At 43.1% G+C, this 15,205-nt stretch overlaps 2 protein-coding genes across 4 annotated transcripts in view; one reads left to right on the top strand and one right to left on the bottom strand.

The window, feature by feature from the left end:
* Positions 1-15,205, bottom strand: part of cdh23 (cadherin-related 23) — a 177,656-nt gene that overhangs the window by 34,213 nt on the left and 128,238 nt on the right. Inside the window, exons 19-33 of one of the 2 annotated variants that reach the window (XM_087850340.1) lie at positions 14,538-14,654; positions 13,966-14,078; positions 13,663-13,770; positions 11,220-11,409; positions 10,794-10,939; positions 8,134-8,353; positions 7,595-7,747; positions 7,270-7,383; positions 6,625-6,773; positions 2,850-2,910; positions 2,277-2,425; positions 2,002-2,137; positions 971-1,359; positions 483-584; positions 15-164 (exon numbers count right to left, since the gene is read on the bottom strand). In XM_087850340.1, the coding sequence (XP_087706466.1) occupies positions 15-164; positions 483-584; positions 971-1,359; positions 2,002-2,137; positions 2,277-2,425; positions 2,850-2,910; positions 6,625-6,773; positions 7,270-7,383; positions 7,595-7,747; positions 8,134-8,353; positions 10,794-10,939; positions 11,220-11,409; positions 13,663-13,770; positions 13,966-14,078; positions 14,538-14,654 (2,297 nt within the window). Of the gene's footprint in view, positions 1-14; positions 165-325; positions 352-482; positions 585-970; positions 1,360-2,001; positions 2,138-2,276; positions 2,426-2,849; positions 2,911-6,624; positions 6,774-7,269; positions 7,384-7,594; positions 7,748-8,133; positions 8,354-10,793; positions 10,940-11,219; positions 11,410-13,662; positions 13,771-13,965; positions 14,079-14,537; positions 14,655-15,205 lie in introns of those variants that run through there. The other variant, XM_087850339.1, reaches the window with a different exon arrangement.
* Positions 2,317-6,539, top strand: LOC102788749 (uncharacterized). Of its 2 annotated transcripts, none has more exons than XM_006798968.3 (3): positions 2,317-2,481; positions 4,166-4,313; positions 5,436-6,539. In XM_006798968.3, the coding sequence occupies exon 3, from the start codon at positions 5,448-5,450 to the stop codon at positions 5,943-5,945; it is 498 nt and encodes a 165-aa protein (XP_006799031.1). In that variant the 5' UTR covers positions 2,317-2,481; positions 4,166-4,313; positions 5,436-5,447; the 3' UTR covers positions 5,946-6,539. The 2 variants fall into 2 exon arrangements, with proteins under 2 accessions (XP_006799031.1, XP_006799032.1); XM_006798969.2 differs by lacking the exon at positions 2,317-2,481 and adding an exon at positions 3,561-3,610.

The raw sequence follows: 15,205 nt of genomic DNA, 5'->3' as shown, positions 1-15,205 counted from the left end.
AAAAAAACCCTCACCAGTCCATTTAAACCAGCATCTCTGTCCCTTCCCAGAACTACTGCCACCTTTGTACCCTTGGGTGTGTTTTCTGGGATGGCGCGTGAAATATCAGATGTGATGTCAAACTCTGGACTGTTGTCATTCTCATCCAGAATGGTGATGGACACCTGTACAGAGGTACGATCGAATGGAGGTTAAATTCCACATTTGCAAAGTAATACTTACCATAAACCCGGGCAAACAAAACATAATGATCACGTTACACAGCAAACGCATTTACTGTTGTACTTAACATTCAGGGCACCATAAAAAGAACGTAAAGTCTTACCTTCTGCAGTTCCAGTGAGGGATGCAATTAATAAAAGAGGAAGGCCATTAGCTTTCTGCGCCAGAATAGACACAAACACGTGAAGTAATAAATCCACAAGGCACAATAATAGGAGGGGTAGGCCTGAAACAACACCATTCACAACAAAGGGGCGTACCACAGTGGAGTCCTTTTTGGGTCCTCCATCATCAGCGACAACAGTCAGCGTGTACATATCACCCTTTTCTCTGTCCAGCAGGCCTGTCACTGTGATGCGGCCCTGAAACAACACACAGACACGCATCAGCAGATACCGTAACCATCATAGAGTCCGTACAAGATGTAAGTCCCAGTGTGACAGCGACGAAAACAGAAGAAAATTAACAAGTATCACACAAATCAACAAAGGAATCCCCATTTCTCATCTATCAAAGGAATCAAATGACTTCAAAGCACCTAAAGCACTTTGATCAGCTTACAGTCATACAGCAACACGAGTGTTAGCCTAAATCACCGGGGACGAGCTGTTACTGAGTCGCATTGCGGTTAATGGATGAAGCATATTTGACGGAAGGTAGGCGCAGCCTTTGAAGTGCACACACACGAAAACAAGGCATTCACATTGTGAACAAATCATCAGTGACCTTCCTTCCACCTCTTCCTCACCGTGACGCTGTCTATCTTGAAGAGGGCCAGAGCTGCGGGTGACGTGTCGGGGTCGAAGCGGTACTTCAGCTGGTTCAAGTTGTCGGCGGACTGCGCCTGCACCTGGACCACCTCTGTGCCCGTGGCGATGTTCTCACGAAGCGAAGCCTCGTAACCAGCGGAGAAGAAGGCCACGGCCTCATCCAGCTCGTTAAGTAACGTGACGTAAACGGTGCAGAAGCCGCGGTGGAACGGCGGAGCTTGGTCGGTGGCTGAGACGTTCATGAGGTAGGAGGTCTTGGTCTCGTAGTCCAGGTAGTCCACAGTGGTAACCAGGCCGGTGCTTACGTCCACCTCAAACTTGCGGTCTGAGCCGGATACGAGGGCGTAGGCGACGGCTCCACCATCACCTGAACAGCAAGAGAGGAAAAAGGTGTCATTTAAAAGAAAAACAACTTATAATAAAAAGGTGTTTATTTCCCCCACCTACTGTTACTAAGAATAACAACTTTAAAAGTTTGTAACATTGTTTCGATGAAGCTATAGTTACAAAACGCAACCTTTTTCCTCAAGTCTGTTTTTTATTAATCACAGTTGTCAACGCTGCTCTTTTGGCTATGTGATGTTTATTTCAGTTTCAGGCCTGATCCTGATCTAATGTTTTGGAAAATGTATGTCACGGCACAAGATGCGTCAGAAGCTGCCTAAGCAACACTTTACCCGACGGGAAGTGAATAAGAGGAAGTTTGTGCCATGTAGCAGAAGTAGTGATTTAAATGCCAATTGCGATGTTTCGTGCACACCATAGTTACAAAACCAGAGGGGAAAAAAAATAAAGAAGAGGTTGGTTTGTTCTCGTTGTGGAGGCACCCACTAGTGTTAGGTTTATTGATCTGCACGCTGATGATCAAAGGCACAAGCTATGCTAAATAGCACAGCTAAATATGTATTTCCATTTGGTGTTAGATGAAGAAAACCTGATGCTGAATGGTTATTGAAAAGATCTGGAATCAAACATTCCCTTTTCTTGCCATATTTGAAACCAAACTTACCAGTATCACGGTCAGTGGCACGCACCACAATCACAGAGGTGCCGATGCCAGCGGTCTCTCTCAGGCCCAGACGGTTGTACTGTTGCTGGGTAAACACCGGCACCTCATCATTGGCATCGTCTACGTATATGATCACCTGAGGAGGAGACGGTTCATATTTCCTAAATAAATATATCGAACAGCCACATAAAAGACAATAATTTCACCTCCAAACAAATTGATTATAATGCACATATAATATATTTTTCATCGGATGTGGTTTCTCTGCTTCTCACCCTCACAGAGCTCCTCATGCTGCCCTCATCACTGTTGTACGCCTCCACTTCCAACATATGGGAGCTGCTGGTTTCTCTGTCCAGAGCCCTGAGGCCTCTTGTCACCAGTCCGGTGTCTCTCTCTATACTGAACAGATTGTTGCTGTTCCCTGCATGCATCACAAACACGAGCGCACAGACAGAGAGACAGCGAAAGGAAGGGAAGGTGAGACGAAGCCAAGAGACCTGAACAAAAATGCACATTTAACCCAGGTTTACTGAAGTCCACTACGTGGGCTATTTCATTTGCTGACATGGCAAATTCAACTTGTTTAAAGAGCCCGTCATCACAAGTACTTTGACTCTTTGGCAAGACCTGACTCATATACACTGAGTAAAGCTAAAGCAGAGGAACCAAGAGGAATGATCAAATCAGTGAATCTTGAGAATTTTACTATGTCGACAATTTTCTAAAGAACGTATCTTCACAAAGCTGCCGTCACATATTTTGAGACTGTGTTTAGCCTTGTGGACATTCAATCAGCGAACAGGATGACCACGTGCAAAGGTTTTCTAAAGGACTGCGACACTTACCAGTGAGGATCCTGTACAGGACTCTCCCATTCTCTCCCTGGTCTGCATCTGTAGCTTGAACCTTTACAGACCAAAAATGAAAAAACAACAAAAAAAGACATCTGCATTTTCTTAAAACATCTGCACAGGATCACTGAACTTAATCAAATGCTAAATAACATGGAAAAGCAAACCAGCTCCGGGAAAGGAAACAGCTCTGCAGTTGTTTTTGCTTTAAAATTGGCAATGGCACGCTTTAAAAAAAAAAGTGATAGTCTAATGGCAATTATTGCAACTTTATGTGAGAGCTATCATTGTTCAAAACTAAAATCACGACAGACTTAAACAGTTGTATTTGGTTACCACAAGGTTTGAGCATCTCAGTTTTTCTAGTCTCTTTCTCCGATGATAGACAGAACATTTCATATGCATTTTTAATAATTGTCAAGGCAGAGGGAGAAATCTGTATACTATCCCATGCACCACACATTGCCGGGTGCCCAGTGTCTTGTTGCCACAACAACCTCTTCGCAGCTTGGCAGCAATAAACTCTCTCTCTCTGTGTTACAGGCAGATGGCCAGAAACACCCAAAAAAGCCAATCTCAGCACAGACAGCATGACTCCACAGCGTACACAGATAAACAGTGAAACCTATTGGGCTGCTGGTGAATGGGCCATGTCACACGACTGACTTTCTGAATCCAGCATTGTCGCCGGCACTGGATGAGGCCGACTTTATGTCACACCTCGCTTCTCTGTGAATGTGTCAAAATCTGTGGAGGTGCCTACAAAGTGCAGACTTAACTGCACACAGAAGAAGCGCTCATTCAAGCACATTTACATGTGCAGTCAGGTGCACGCATATAGTGAGACCCACACTCTCGCGGTCTCTGTCTTGCCCTGTGTGTCCTCCTTTGCTCGCTCTCACTCCCTCTGTGAAGAGGGGCCCAACTTCAGTCTCATTAGTTTTATAAAGAGATGTAGAGAGGAGAGGAGAAAGAGGAGGTGAGGGGAGGGGGAGACGGGAGGAAAAAAAGTGGCTGGGGGTCAGATTGGTGAGTGATGAATAGGGCACTACACAGCGGAATGCACCACTTGGTCCATGAAAGGGGGTGCATGAAAGTGCAAGACTACATTGCGGAGCCAGATGTTGGAAGTGCAATCGTGTGGTGTAGACACACAGCTTTTTTTTAAATACTAAGACTCTGTGTGACTGACAAAATATTTTATTGTCTTTGGCTCCTTGTCATTAAAGCAGCTGAGACGTATTACTTCTGTGATGCTGTTCGTGAGACTTTACCCCCTTTTTCAACCCCGTTCCCCTCTTCCTCCCCAGCGTTTCCCCCTCTGTTTCTGGGAAAAGCCGTAGTTTGAGGGGGGAAAAACAAGAGCGTGCAGTTACAAAGTGTGGATCTACAAAACAGATCTGACCTCAACTACTGGAACGAAGCAAAGTCCTGCTTTAAAGTCTCCAAAGTGTCAGCGTGAGTATATATTTTCAAGGGATTTCAGCGTCGATATTAATTGCTAAGAATATACCACAACAGTAAATTATTGAAATCACTGGAGATGTTATATTGCTAGAATTCATTCTGTTTCTACTAGAAATTAATTATTAGAGAAATTGCGCGCACAGTCAGTTAAATTTGCAAATGTGAATCTGACAAACAAAGCGTGCTAGAAAAAAGTTTTGTTGGTTTCAAAACTAGCTGAGTAGTCAGATCTGGAGGAGCAACAATGTGGGGAGAAACAGAGGGAGAGCACCTTAGAGCTGGGCTGCCGAGCTTAAGAACAGCGCGTCTAATCACGAATATGTGCAAGCTACAATATGTGTGGGTGAGAAAGAAAGTTTGCGTTTGAATAGCCGTGTGTTTGTGTGTGTGTGTGTGCATGCATGTGAGTGCGGCGTATGTGCTTGGAGGCGCTGACTAATGAACTGACTCTCTAACGAGCCATCCTGCTCCACTGGCCTTTTCACAGCTTTCCTGGCATTTGGTCTTAAAAATAATTTCACGTCCCAATGTGTTTCCCTTAAACCGATAAGCCATGCTTTGTCTCCACTGAATTAAGGACGATGACATTTACAAATGTTACTATGCTGAAGATGGGAGGGAGGGACGGGGGTGGGTAATTGGAGACTGGGGTAGAAGAGGTGGGTTCCTTGCATTTTACAAGAGGGCAATTTAATAAACCCAATTTGTTTTACATTGAGGAAAGCCTGTCAAGCATTGACTGTTTTGTAGTCCTTGATTTAATAGCTACATAATTGCCGCAAATGCCAAACAGTCCCTGCATCTGGCTGTGTGTGCAGGCGTTTCTATGCATATTTGTGCATGTGTGTTATTGTGTATAATGAGCTCTTGAGTGTATGAGCCTAATTAAGCAAAAACATGAGAATAGGCCTAAAATAAACCTAGTCAGCAAAGCTAGGCTTGGCTGGAGATGCAAGCACGTCAAGAGAGCTGTTATGGCACTTTGATGGGGGCTGACCACACACACACACACACACACACACACATGCATACACTGAAATTAGCCAAATAGACTACAACCAACACTCACACAATCTCTGAAACATCCTGACTAATATAGCTTTCTCCTTCCAGAACCGAGACAATATGAACACCACTGATCCGGGCTCCAACGTCACCTTTACTTCTAACACAGAAAACATCACTCTGTCCACCCTCACCACCGCTGCCACCTCTGTCACCATTCGACAGCCCCCATCGTATTCTTCAGACATCCACGACCCAGAATTCACCATCATGGTGGTGCTGGGGCTGTCGCTGCTGCTGGCAGGGTTTGCAGCCTTCCTGGCAGTGTGCCGGCCCTCTGAACAGGACGGGGACTCCGAGGCGAGCTGCGGGCCGGGGGAGAGTTCGACTCGTAGAAGGAGGACGTCCAGCGAGCCCCAGCTGAAGGTGTGGAAGAGGCTGGGCTCGTATCGGCGTTCGTACAATCTCTCCTTCAGACGGCCGCCTCATCGCAGGCCGCAGGAGCGCGAGAGCACACACGCTCCCCTGCCTCCAACTCAACAGACAACACAGCCAGAGGCCAGCGGAGAACCCCACCTCACTGTGCCGTGTCTATTTGACTATGTTACCGAAATCTGACTTGAAGAGCACCTGAAGGACGATTGACTGTGCAGCAAACATCACTAATACCAGGAGAGAGGGAAGAGTGCATTTATAGTATTTCTTTAACCTTCTTTGAATGCTAGGTGGAGGAAGTTTGGTATAAAACGCAGGAAAAGTATTTAAAATGTAGATAATCAAAAAGCATATTTTGTTACTGATCCCAGGTCGAAGTTTGGATCACAGGCGATCTTTTTCATCACAGCTCTGTGCTATAGTCACAAGTGACTTTACAGTGAGCAAAAGAAATCAATACAGAAACCTTTAACACAAGACACCAGCAAAACGACTTGGAGGCTAAAATTAAGCCTCAGATGACAGAATATCACTTTAGTCTGTTACTATATTTTCACTCAAATTCAAGCATCGCTACCCAACATCACGCCTCTTGTTGCTCTGATGCACCGAAACCCATCCATCTGGAAATTCACACACATTAAGACAAACACAGTCACGCTAGTCTCAGATTATGGGGGGGACTCCCTGTATGGACAAGACAAAATGTAACCCAAGCCAAAAAGAGATCACTGTAACTCAGTCAGTGTGTTTTAAGGAAATAAATTTGAGTTTTAAATTCGCTAACAGTGCCATTTCTGTCAGGATGTGTTTTGCAGTATATATGAGCGTGTGTTTGTGTGTGGGCGTGTGTATTTTTCACCTGAAGGATGCTTGTTCCTCGGGGAACACTTTCCAGTATGCTGGTCTCGTAACTGTTTTGGAGGAAGATGGGTCTGTTGTCATTAACGTCCTGCACCTCGACAAACACGGTAGCCGTGCCTGTCCTTCGGCTGCCAGCCGGACCGTTGTCTATGTGCAAAAACAAACACGTTTGCATCAGTTTCAAGGTTAACATCCATTTTAGACATTGATAACAGAAACAGACAGAGTCACTGACACAGACTAAATAATCTATTAATCCTCCTAAAAGAGACTTTTTTTACAATATACATGACTCATTAAAAACTGGGTCATTTTCAGCTGAATGAGGACAATGTGCACAGTTTTACATTATCTCTGCTTCTTCTCCCAGCGCTGGCGTCTCTGGCCTCTTCGGCAGATAAGCTACCCCCACTCAATGCTTTCCAAAACAGGAAAACCTCAGAGTTTTTGTTCTTTTTTTTCACACAGGAACAAAGGCAGTTGAGCAATGGTCTGAAATCACTGCAGATGTGCAGGCAGTTTTTTTCTTACACCATTATCATGCATGCACAAAGAAACAAGAGCAGCTTTGAAGATAAAATACATTTATAAACACACAGTATGTAAAAATGACAAAGACAAAAGATCAAGTTTTATGACACACCTATAGCTTCTATGATCAGAGTGTACGCTGCTTGCGTCTCTCTGTCTAGACCGACCACTGTCCGAACAATACCGTCTCTGAAACCCACGCTGAATTTACCATCCTGATTACCATCTAAAAATGAAAAGAAGTCACAATTTTAGAAATTAAGCGCATTAATATCTGTATGTAGTAAAAAGCACATGCAAAGGAGCTCAGCACATACACAAACTCTCACACGCATGGATGGATTGAAGGAAGGTACGGGTGGCACAAAAAGTCTCCCGTGGCTTTAAAAACTTTAACTGAAGAACACAGAAAAACACCTCCCACTGTGACCTCTGACCTGTGATGAAGTAGCTAAGTTCAGCGTTGAGACCCGCGTCGTTGTCAAAGCAGCTGAGGCGGGCTACAGTGTGGTCTCTAGGGACGCTCTCCTTCAGGGAAACATTGTACACGCGAGGGTTGAAGGTGGGCGTCTCATCATTTACATCCAGAACTGACGCACGCCACACACAGAAAGACACGGGGACACACGGATAGATGCACATGAGGACAAATAAAGGCAGCAGGGTGGTGCAGTGAGTAGTACATTTTTTTTTCGTTTTTGCCTTTCTTGCTCAGGTGTGCTGTTCTCTGGCTAATGGCAGCAGATTTTCCAATCTTCTTCAGTCACATCCAGAGCAATCAGCCCAGTCCCCATTTGGGGTTTTACAAATCCCACCAGCAGGTGGCAGCATTTTATTCAGCAGATGTTTGAGAAATCAGAGGTGGGCTATTTGCGGTAATGAAGCAACTCTTTATTATTTCATTATTTTGGTTTTCAACTTTCACATTAGGGTAATTTCAGAGAAAGCAAAGGTAAATTAAATCTGAATCGCTCACCTATGACAGTGAGGGTTGATGTAGAGGTACGAGGGAACCGTCCCGCATCGTATGCAATTATCCTCAATTGGTACTGTTGGATCCGCTCACGATCAAGGACTGCCGATGAGGTGAGGACGCCAGTGGAGATGTTCAGGTAGAAATCGAGGCGAGGCATTCCCATCTGTAATGCTAGTGTAATCAAACCATTCTTATCTTCGTCAGGGTCCTCAACCTGGATCTACAGAAGAAAGAGAGGAAGCGATACAGAGAAAAGACCCATAGAAGTTTACTCACAGGGTAACAGATTGCGGAATAAGATGGTGAATAAAATGTGGTTAAATTATGTTTATTTTAACTGATTAAAACTTATTAATCAGTGTTGCAGTGTTATTTGGCAGTCAAAGTCTTTTTTTTAAAAAAGTGAGAAATTCCTTTAGGACTTTGTGTTTCTGTCTGTCATCGCCTATCTTCACTAAATATGATGATAATATAATCCTCCCTTAAAAGTTGGGACAGAAAATATAAATAAAAACAGAATGAAATTATTTTGACATTTAATAATTCAAAATTTAATCACAATAAAATGCAGGAAACACAACAAATATTTAAACTGTTAAAATTGACCATTTTGAGAAAAGTGTAAGCTCATTTTGAATTTGATGACAGCAGCAAGATTGTTGTTGCTCAAGACTTCTGAGTATTCTTTGTCCTATTTTTGGTTTGTGATGATTCAAAATGATTCATTATGATTCATGATGTTTCACGATTTTTCATCTTGTCCGCACTCTTTTGCTCTAAAGCCGTACTGTCGTATGGCATTAACTGCGGTTTAGTATTGTCTTGCTGAAATATGGAAGGTGTTCCTGGATGTGTCGCTCTAAAACCTGAATATTCCTGTCGTCACTGATGGGGCCTTTCCAGATGTGCAAGCTGACAAGCCCATAGACACTAACACAGCCCCATACCATCAGAGATGCAGACTTCTGAACTGAGCACTGATAAGAAACTGGATGGTCCCTGTTCCCTTTAATCCAAAGGAGTCAGTAGCCATGTTTTACAAAAGGAATTTCAAATTTCAGTCAGTTTGACCACAGAACAGATTTCCATTTTCCCTCAGTCCATTTTAAAGTTTTGCCTCAGAGAAGATGGCAGTGTTTGTGCATCATGTTCACATATAGTTTAACCTGCATTTGTGAATGAACCTTGTAAATGCAGACCTGTCTGAGGGCCTGGAGATCATGGACTGCACAGATTTTTAGAGACTTTAATGATATTATGCACTTTAGATTTTGATATATTCAGTCTTCACAATGCTTCATCAAGGAAGATTCATCTGAAAATCTTCCACAATTTGTAGAGATAATTTTTTCACAAGGTGTATGAGGTAGAGACCTATCGTTACTTCTGAGAATCTCTACCTCACGTTTTTATGCCCCATCATCTGGCTGACCTGTTGCTATTTAACTCCAGTAGTTCCAAAATGTTCCTCCAGCTGTTTCTATTTAGTGCCTCTTACCTTTTCAGCCTTTTGTTGATTCCATTCTAACTTTTTCGAGATGTGTTGCCTCCATCAAATTTAAAATGTCTCATTCTAAACGCAATTCTGTTTTTATTTACATTTCACAGTATCCTAACTTCTTTGGTACTGAGACTGGATTGCAGGACCTCACTATGCTATAAATGATCAGAAAATCTGTACTCATGTATACTCAATGGGTTGACTATAAGACAGCTTATGACTGTGTCTGGAGGCCAACTTCAAGTCAATAGCACAAGTCACCATTAAGTGCAGGGTTTACCAATAGTACCAGTAGTCGGATGGTAACAAAAAGAGGAAAATTAGTCCGAACAGAGGGGATTGCACTACCACAAGGCAACATTGCAGACATCTAAAAAAGCTACAAGTACCTGGAAATTGCAAAGGGAAATGGGAATCATAAAGAAGCCATTAGGAAAACTGCACCCCCCAAATACCTGCAGAGAGTAAGGCAAGTCCTGAAGAGTCAGCTGAATGAGAAGTAGAGGATCTGGGCAATCAACACCTATGCCCTGTCACTGAGCAGATACCCTGCTGGGATAATAAGCTGGCCAAAGGAGGAGGTAGAAGCTACTGACATCAAGACAAGAAGGCTCCTCACCATGCATGGATTGTTTCAACCCAAATCCAGCACCTATGCCTGCTAAGCGAACAGAAGGAGGCCGAGGACCAGTGAGTGTCAAAACCAGGATGTCCAGGATGAGACAACAAACATCCATGAGTACATCAGGAATATGACCACAACCGACTGCGTGAAAACCTCAGCCAGAGAGAGTGGTAGGGTCCTCAAAGAGGACCTGAGCTTGAAGGATAAAGACCACCAGCAGGGCACAGGAATGTTTTAGTTTTTTACACGTCCTAGTGCATTAATGGGTTATAAAATGAAATCCATGTAACAAATTGTAAGGAAGGATTTATGATAGGACAGAGCATAAAATGAAAAAAGTGGATAATTAGTCACTAAATAGTATTAAACAAAACAATAGGGATTAAACAAATTTATGCTTCTCCCGAGTCCTTTTTGAACATGATTATTATGATTTTCACTTTTAATTTTTTCCTTGCATCATTTTAACATGTTCAAAATAAACCCCAAATGCAATGGAATACCATTTTACAAAGCACCAGTCTTTTATTTTACCCTAAAAAATGAGGATCCAATGGGAAGTCCCTCGGGTACTTCAGCCACAGATGGCAGATTAAGGAAGGTTGGGTCATTGTCATTGAGATCCAGCAGGTTGACAAATACTGTGGTGCTTGCTGATGCACGCAGTGGAGGTGTACCACCTAAAGAGGGCGCCAAAGGGATAGATAAAGATATATTATATGCACACACACACACACACCATATCTCATGGTCAAAGGAGTTTATTAGCCACCGTAAAGAGTTTCATGGTCAACATAAAACTTTCGAAATGAGGCTTGGAGCAAGAGGCTCATCGCTGAGAACTGAAAACTATAACGTGATAATGACACATTACAATTTAAGCTTGCTTTTGGAACCCCTGTAATTAATAGGAGCATTTTACAAGTGCAAACCAACATCATACTGTAACACACTACTCACGGTCGACAGCTGACACGACGATAGTCCTCATAAGGTCCGTGTCCCTAGGGTTTGTGCTTTCCCTGTCCAGTGTTACCCCACTGGTGCGGATCTTCCCAGTACTGCTGTTGATTGTGTAGAAAGGATTTTCTGGATTGATACTGTATATCACTGTCCCATTCTCCCAATTGTCAGGGTCCACTGCCAACACCTGGACACAGAAACCAGCAAAGAAAACCCTTTACTTTCATTTGCTTGAGCTCTTCAGACAGCTTCCTCAAAACCGTTTACTATACACACATATATCACCCACATATAGAGATATATAAAAAGCTAAATTAGTGGTTTACTTTGCAAAAACAACTTAAAGATGAAGGGATGATCTGCAACAGAACTTTTCTGGTGAAAAAAGAAAGGAGGAAGAGGAAGGAGGAGGAACGAGAGAGGGAGGGAAAAGAATAACAGCAGCTGAGCATCGTGTACAATTCCTTTCAACTTTCCGAACACATCAGTCAGCTAAAAGAAAAATAGTAATGTCTCATTTTGTGACACAGAGTTGCGATGGGTGATGAATCCACGAAGCCGGGAGCCCAGCTAAAGCACAGGCTGATTTTTAAAGAGCTGATCAATTATTCAAAGCGCTGACTAAAAATGCTGGAAACTGGTTAATTGGTCATTAGAGGAACAAAGGTTTTGCAGGTATTTAATTATTAAGGGGACATGGTAGGCAGGCATCTCAGAGCCTCATTGATTAGCAACTGCACAGACAAAGGCAGGTGATATAAGACAGGGAGAAGTGCCTGACCGGGGCCCGTTGAAATGATCGATTCTGGCCCGAGCAGAGCACATTAAAAGATGGAGAGCAAATATATTAGCCTTGTCTATTGAACTGTGGTCCTCGTCTGACTGCAGAGAGGCAGAAAAGGGAATATTGTTTTGAAAGGCGATCCTCGAGGAGGCTTACGGTGTGTCTGTGTGTGTGTGGAGGCTGCAGCATTGATGGTGGGGTTCTCTGAGATTTGAGTGGGCTGATCCTTGCACTGGACACAGCGGCCAAATTCATCGGCTCACTGGACACCTCCAGGAGGACTCAGCAGGTGGCCTCTTGTCACCATGGAAACACTGGCTGGGCCAGGGCTACACTGGGGCCAATTACAGGACTGTAAGCCTGGGTGGTCAGATTTATTGAAAAATGGTCAGAGGAGCAACTGTGTCTGTCCACTGTGCACATGGAGACACATACAGTATGCAGCGCAGTGCTGGATACACCATGAAAGAAGTCAACTGAGGAATAACTACAGGAGATTAGGAAAAAGTGGCAACATTTTAGCAGTGCAAAGCTTATCGACCATTTCTTTTTCTCCACCGTTTCTTCATTTCACTGTTTTTTTGCACTGCAAGATGGGTTCTTGCTTCTTTCTCTGCCTAGAAGCTGAATAATTTGCTTTGCGTATGACTGCGGGCTACATTTTAATTAGCAATTGGACTCCCTTAATTACACTCACTGACGCCTCTTTAATTAATGGACAATCAGGGCTTAATTAACAACAACACATTGCCAAAGACACCGGCAGGACAATGAGAGTTTGGGCTAATAGAGGAGTTTACTTTGTGATGACCTATGCATGACGGCCATTTGTCCATCGATAGCCGAGTATGTATGCAGATCTATATTTCAAATGTTGTTCTTCAGTTAAAGCAGAAAAAAAAATGGATGATTCAGTTTTCACACTTTAATCACCCTGTATCTGATACTGAGTATTTTTTTTAAATTAAAAACACATCTTTGGCATACGTTGCAAAATCAGATTAATTAAATTAAGCTGCAAAATACTGTTTCAAAACAGGAAAAAAAAGAGAATCAAATGACAGCAGTGCACCAATCAAAAGATATAAAAAATTCAGTAACTTACTTCTAAATTCATTCACCACCCGTCCTACACGAAACTACTCCAGGACCACAGTACTGACTTTTAAAGTAATTGCAGTCCCAACATGTGCAAAGTTCAGGCTTTTTAATATTCTTGACATAATTTCAGGTGGGTTTTTTTGCTGCTATGGTACATGAAGTTTTTGAAAAGAATATTCAAAAACATGTACATGTATTCAAATGGTTAAAATTTCTTACTGTTATGTTACTAAAAAAAAAGTCAAATTAGTCAAAAAGTACCAACAGTCTGAAAACCTAGTGTTATTTTAAATAGCTCTATAATAACTCTCCTTCAATCACCGTGAAGGAGAGGTCAGAGGTCACACCCCACTCTACACCCCTAAAACATCAGAATTGATGTAATTGTGTTTACAGACAGAAGGACACACATGTGTGCAAATGCTAGTGAAAACATAACCGCCTTGGTGGAGATAATAAACATGTAATTTTAGTATTATTATTACAGTGTGCCCATGTTACTATTAGTAAGACCACCTAATGAGTCGAGTTACAAGTTGGGCTAGAGACACTCACAGAGATGACATCAGTGTTGATAGGACTCATCTCAACTACGTTGGCATTATATGGCTCGTCTCGCCACATGGGGGCATTGTCGTTGATGTCCAGGATGGTGATGTTCACCTAAATTCAGCAGGAGAGGGAAATTATTTTCATTAACTGACTATACTGATGCAATATGATGCGCCAAGTCCGATTACTAGTACCTCATAGCTTTTATACTACAGAAAAAAAAAACATGCTATGGAGCGTCTATGCTGATGAAGCAGAATTTATTGAGGTCAAATTATTGGTTGATGAGTGATATAAAACTGTTACCGTGGCAATCCCAGTCTTCTGCTGTGGGCCCACGCCTCCATCCACTGCTCTGACTATCAGGATGTACTCTGACTTCAGTTCACGGTCAAGCAGTGCTGTGGTAGTAATCTCTCCTGAAACACACATGGTATCAGATCAAAAGTGCCAAGAAAGGAAAAAGAAAACAACAAGAACAACAACAGGAAACACTCGGAGAGCGCAAACCCCCGCAGAGACAGCTCACTTTACTTTAGCAAACAGTATTATATTTTATATGTATTCATTTTGTTTTATTTGTTCTTATTAAAGGTACTTTAAGAAGTTTGTAGAGTAGTAAAAAAAATATATTTTTTTCTTTTGATGAGGATCGCTGTGGACACGGGGTGCAAGCCAGTCACAAAGTGCACAGAAGCAAAGTAACCAAAAAAACACAAAAGGTTGTGCATACACAGATTTAAATAAGCCATCACTTCCTTACAGTCAAATCTAACATCTGTTTTAAAATCAAACAAAATAGACTTACATTTACAGATTAAAACAAAAAAATTCACACACGTCCCTGGTATAAAGACACACCATGCACACACACAGACCTGAGCGTGAGTTGAGACGGAACTGAGAGGAGCCCTCCAGGGAGTAGATGAGTGAGGCCTGGCCAAACTCCCGTGAGGCATCCAAATCAGTAGCATTCACAAGCAGCACAGTAGCCCCTGCAGAAAGGGGGGGGGGGGGGGGGGGGGTTTAGACATAAAGAAAGTCACAACTCACTGAAGTGAGAGACAGTATCATGGAGAAAACATGTGAAGTCTAGGAAAAAAGAAAAAAAAGGCAGGGATAGACGAGCAGCAGAGACAGACTGAAATGGCAAACACAGAGCTAATGTCTTCGCCGCCCCCATCCACAACTCGACTGATGGCATGACAGTGAGTGGGTTTATGGATTAGTGGATTATCAGCTTGTTTGGCACAGCCCATACTTGGCACAGACTTGATCAATACCCTGGCAGGCAGAGGGGATGAGAGGCTAGCCAGAGCCGCAGGGTTAGCCCTGAGCGCAGCCTTGCATCCCAAGCCTCGGGCCTTCAGCTCAGGGCCAAACACTTTAGACATAGTCTCCTAAACCTCGAGCCCCGGCCCAAGCAGCTCAGCTATGCGCTCCTTCAAAATCGGGTCCGAGGAATAAAAACTGGCCAGGATCTGGCAGAACTCGAGACAGAGAACAAGGCGGTCAAATATCTCATTTCCCTCTAGCGACTGGAAAC

The sequence above is a fragment of the Neolamprologus brichardi genome, chromosome 13 (genome assembly GCF_056152115.1).
Source record: "Neolamprologus brichardi isolate AB-2024 chromosome 13, ASM5615211v1, whole genome shotgun sequence".
NCBI classification, from domain to species: domain Eukaryota; kingdom Metazoa; phylum Chordata; class Actinopteri; order Cichliformes; family Cichlidae; genus Neolamprologus; species Neolamprologus brichardi.
Note: the sequence above shows the minus strand (reverse complement) of the source record. Positions and strands in the feature narration are given on the sequence as shown.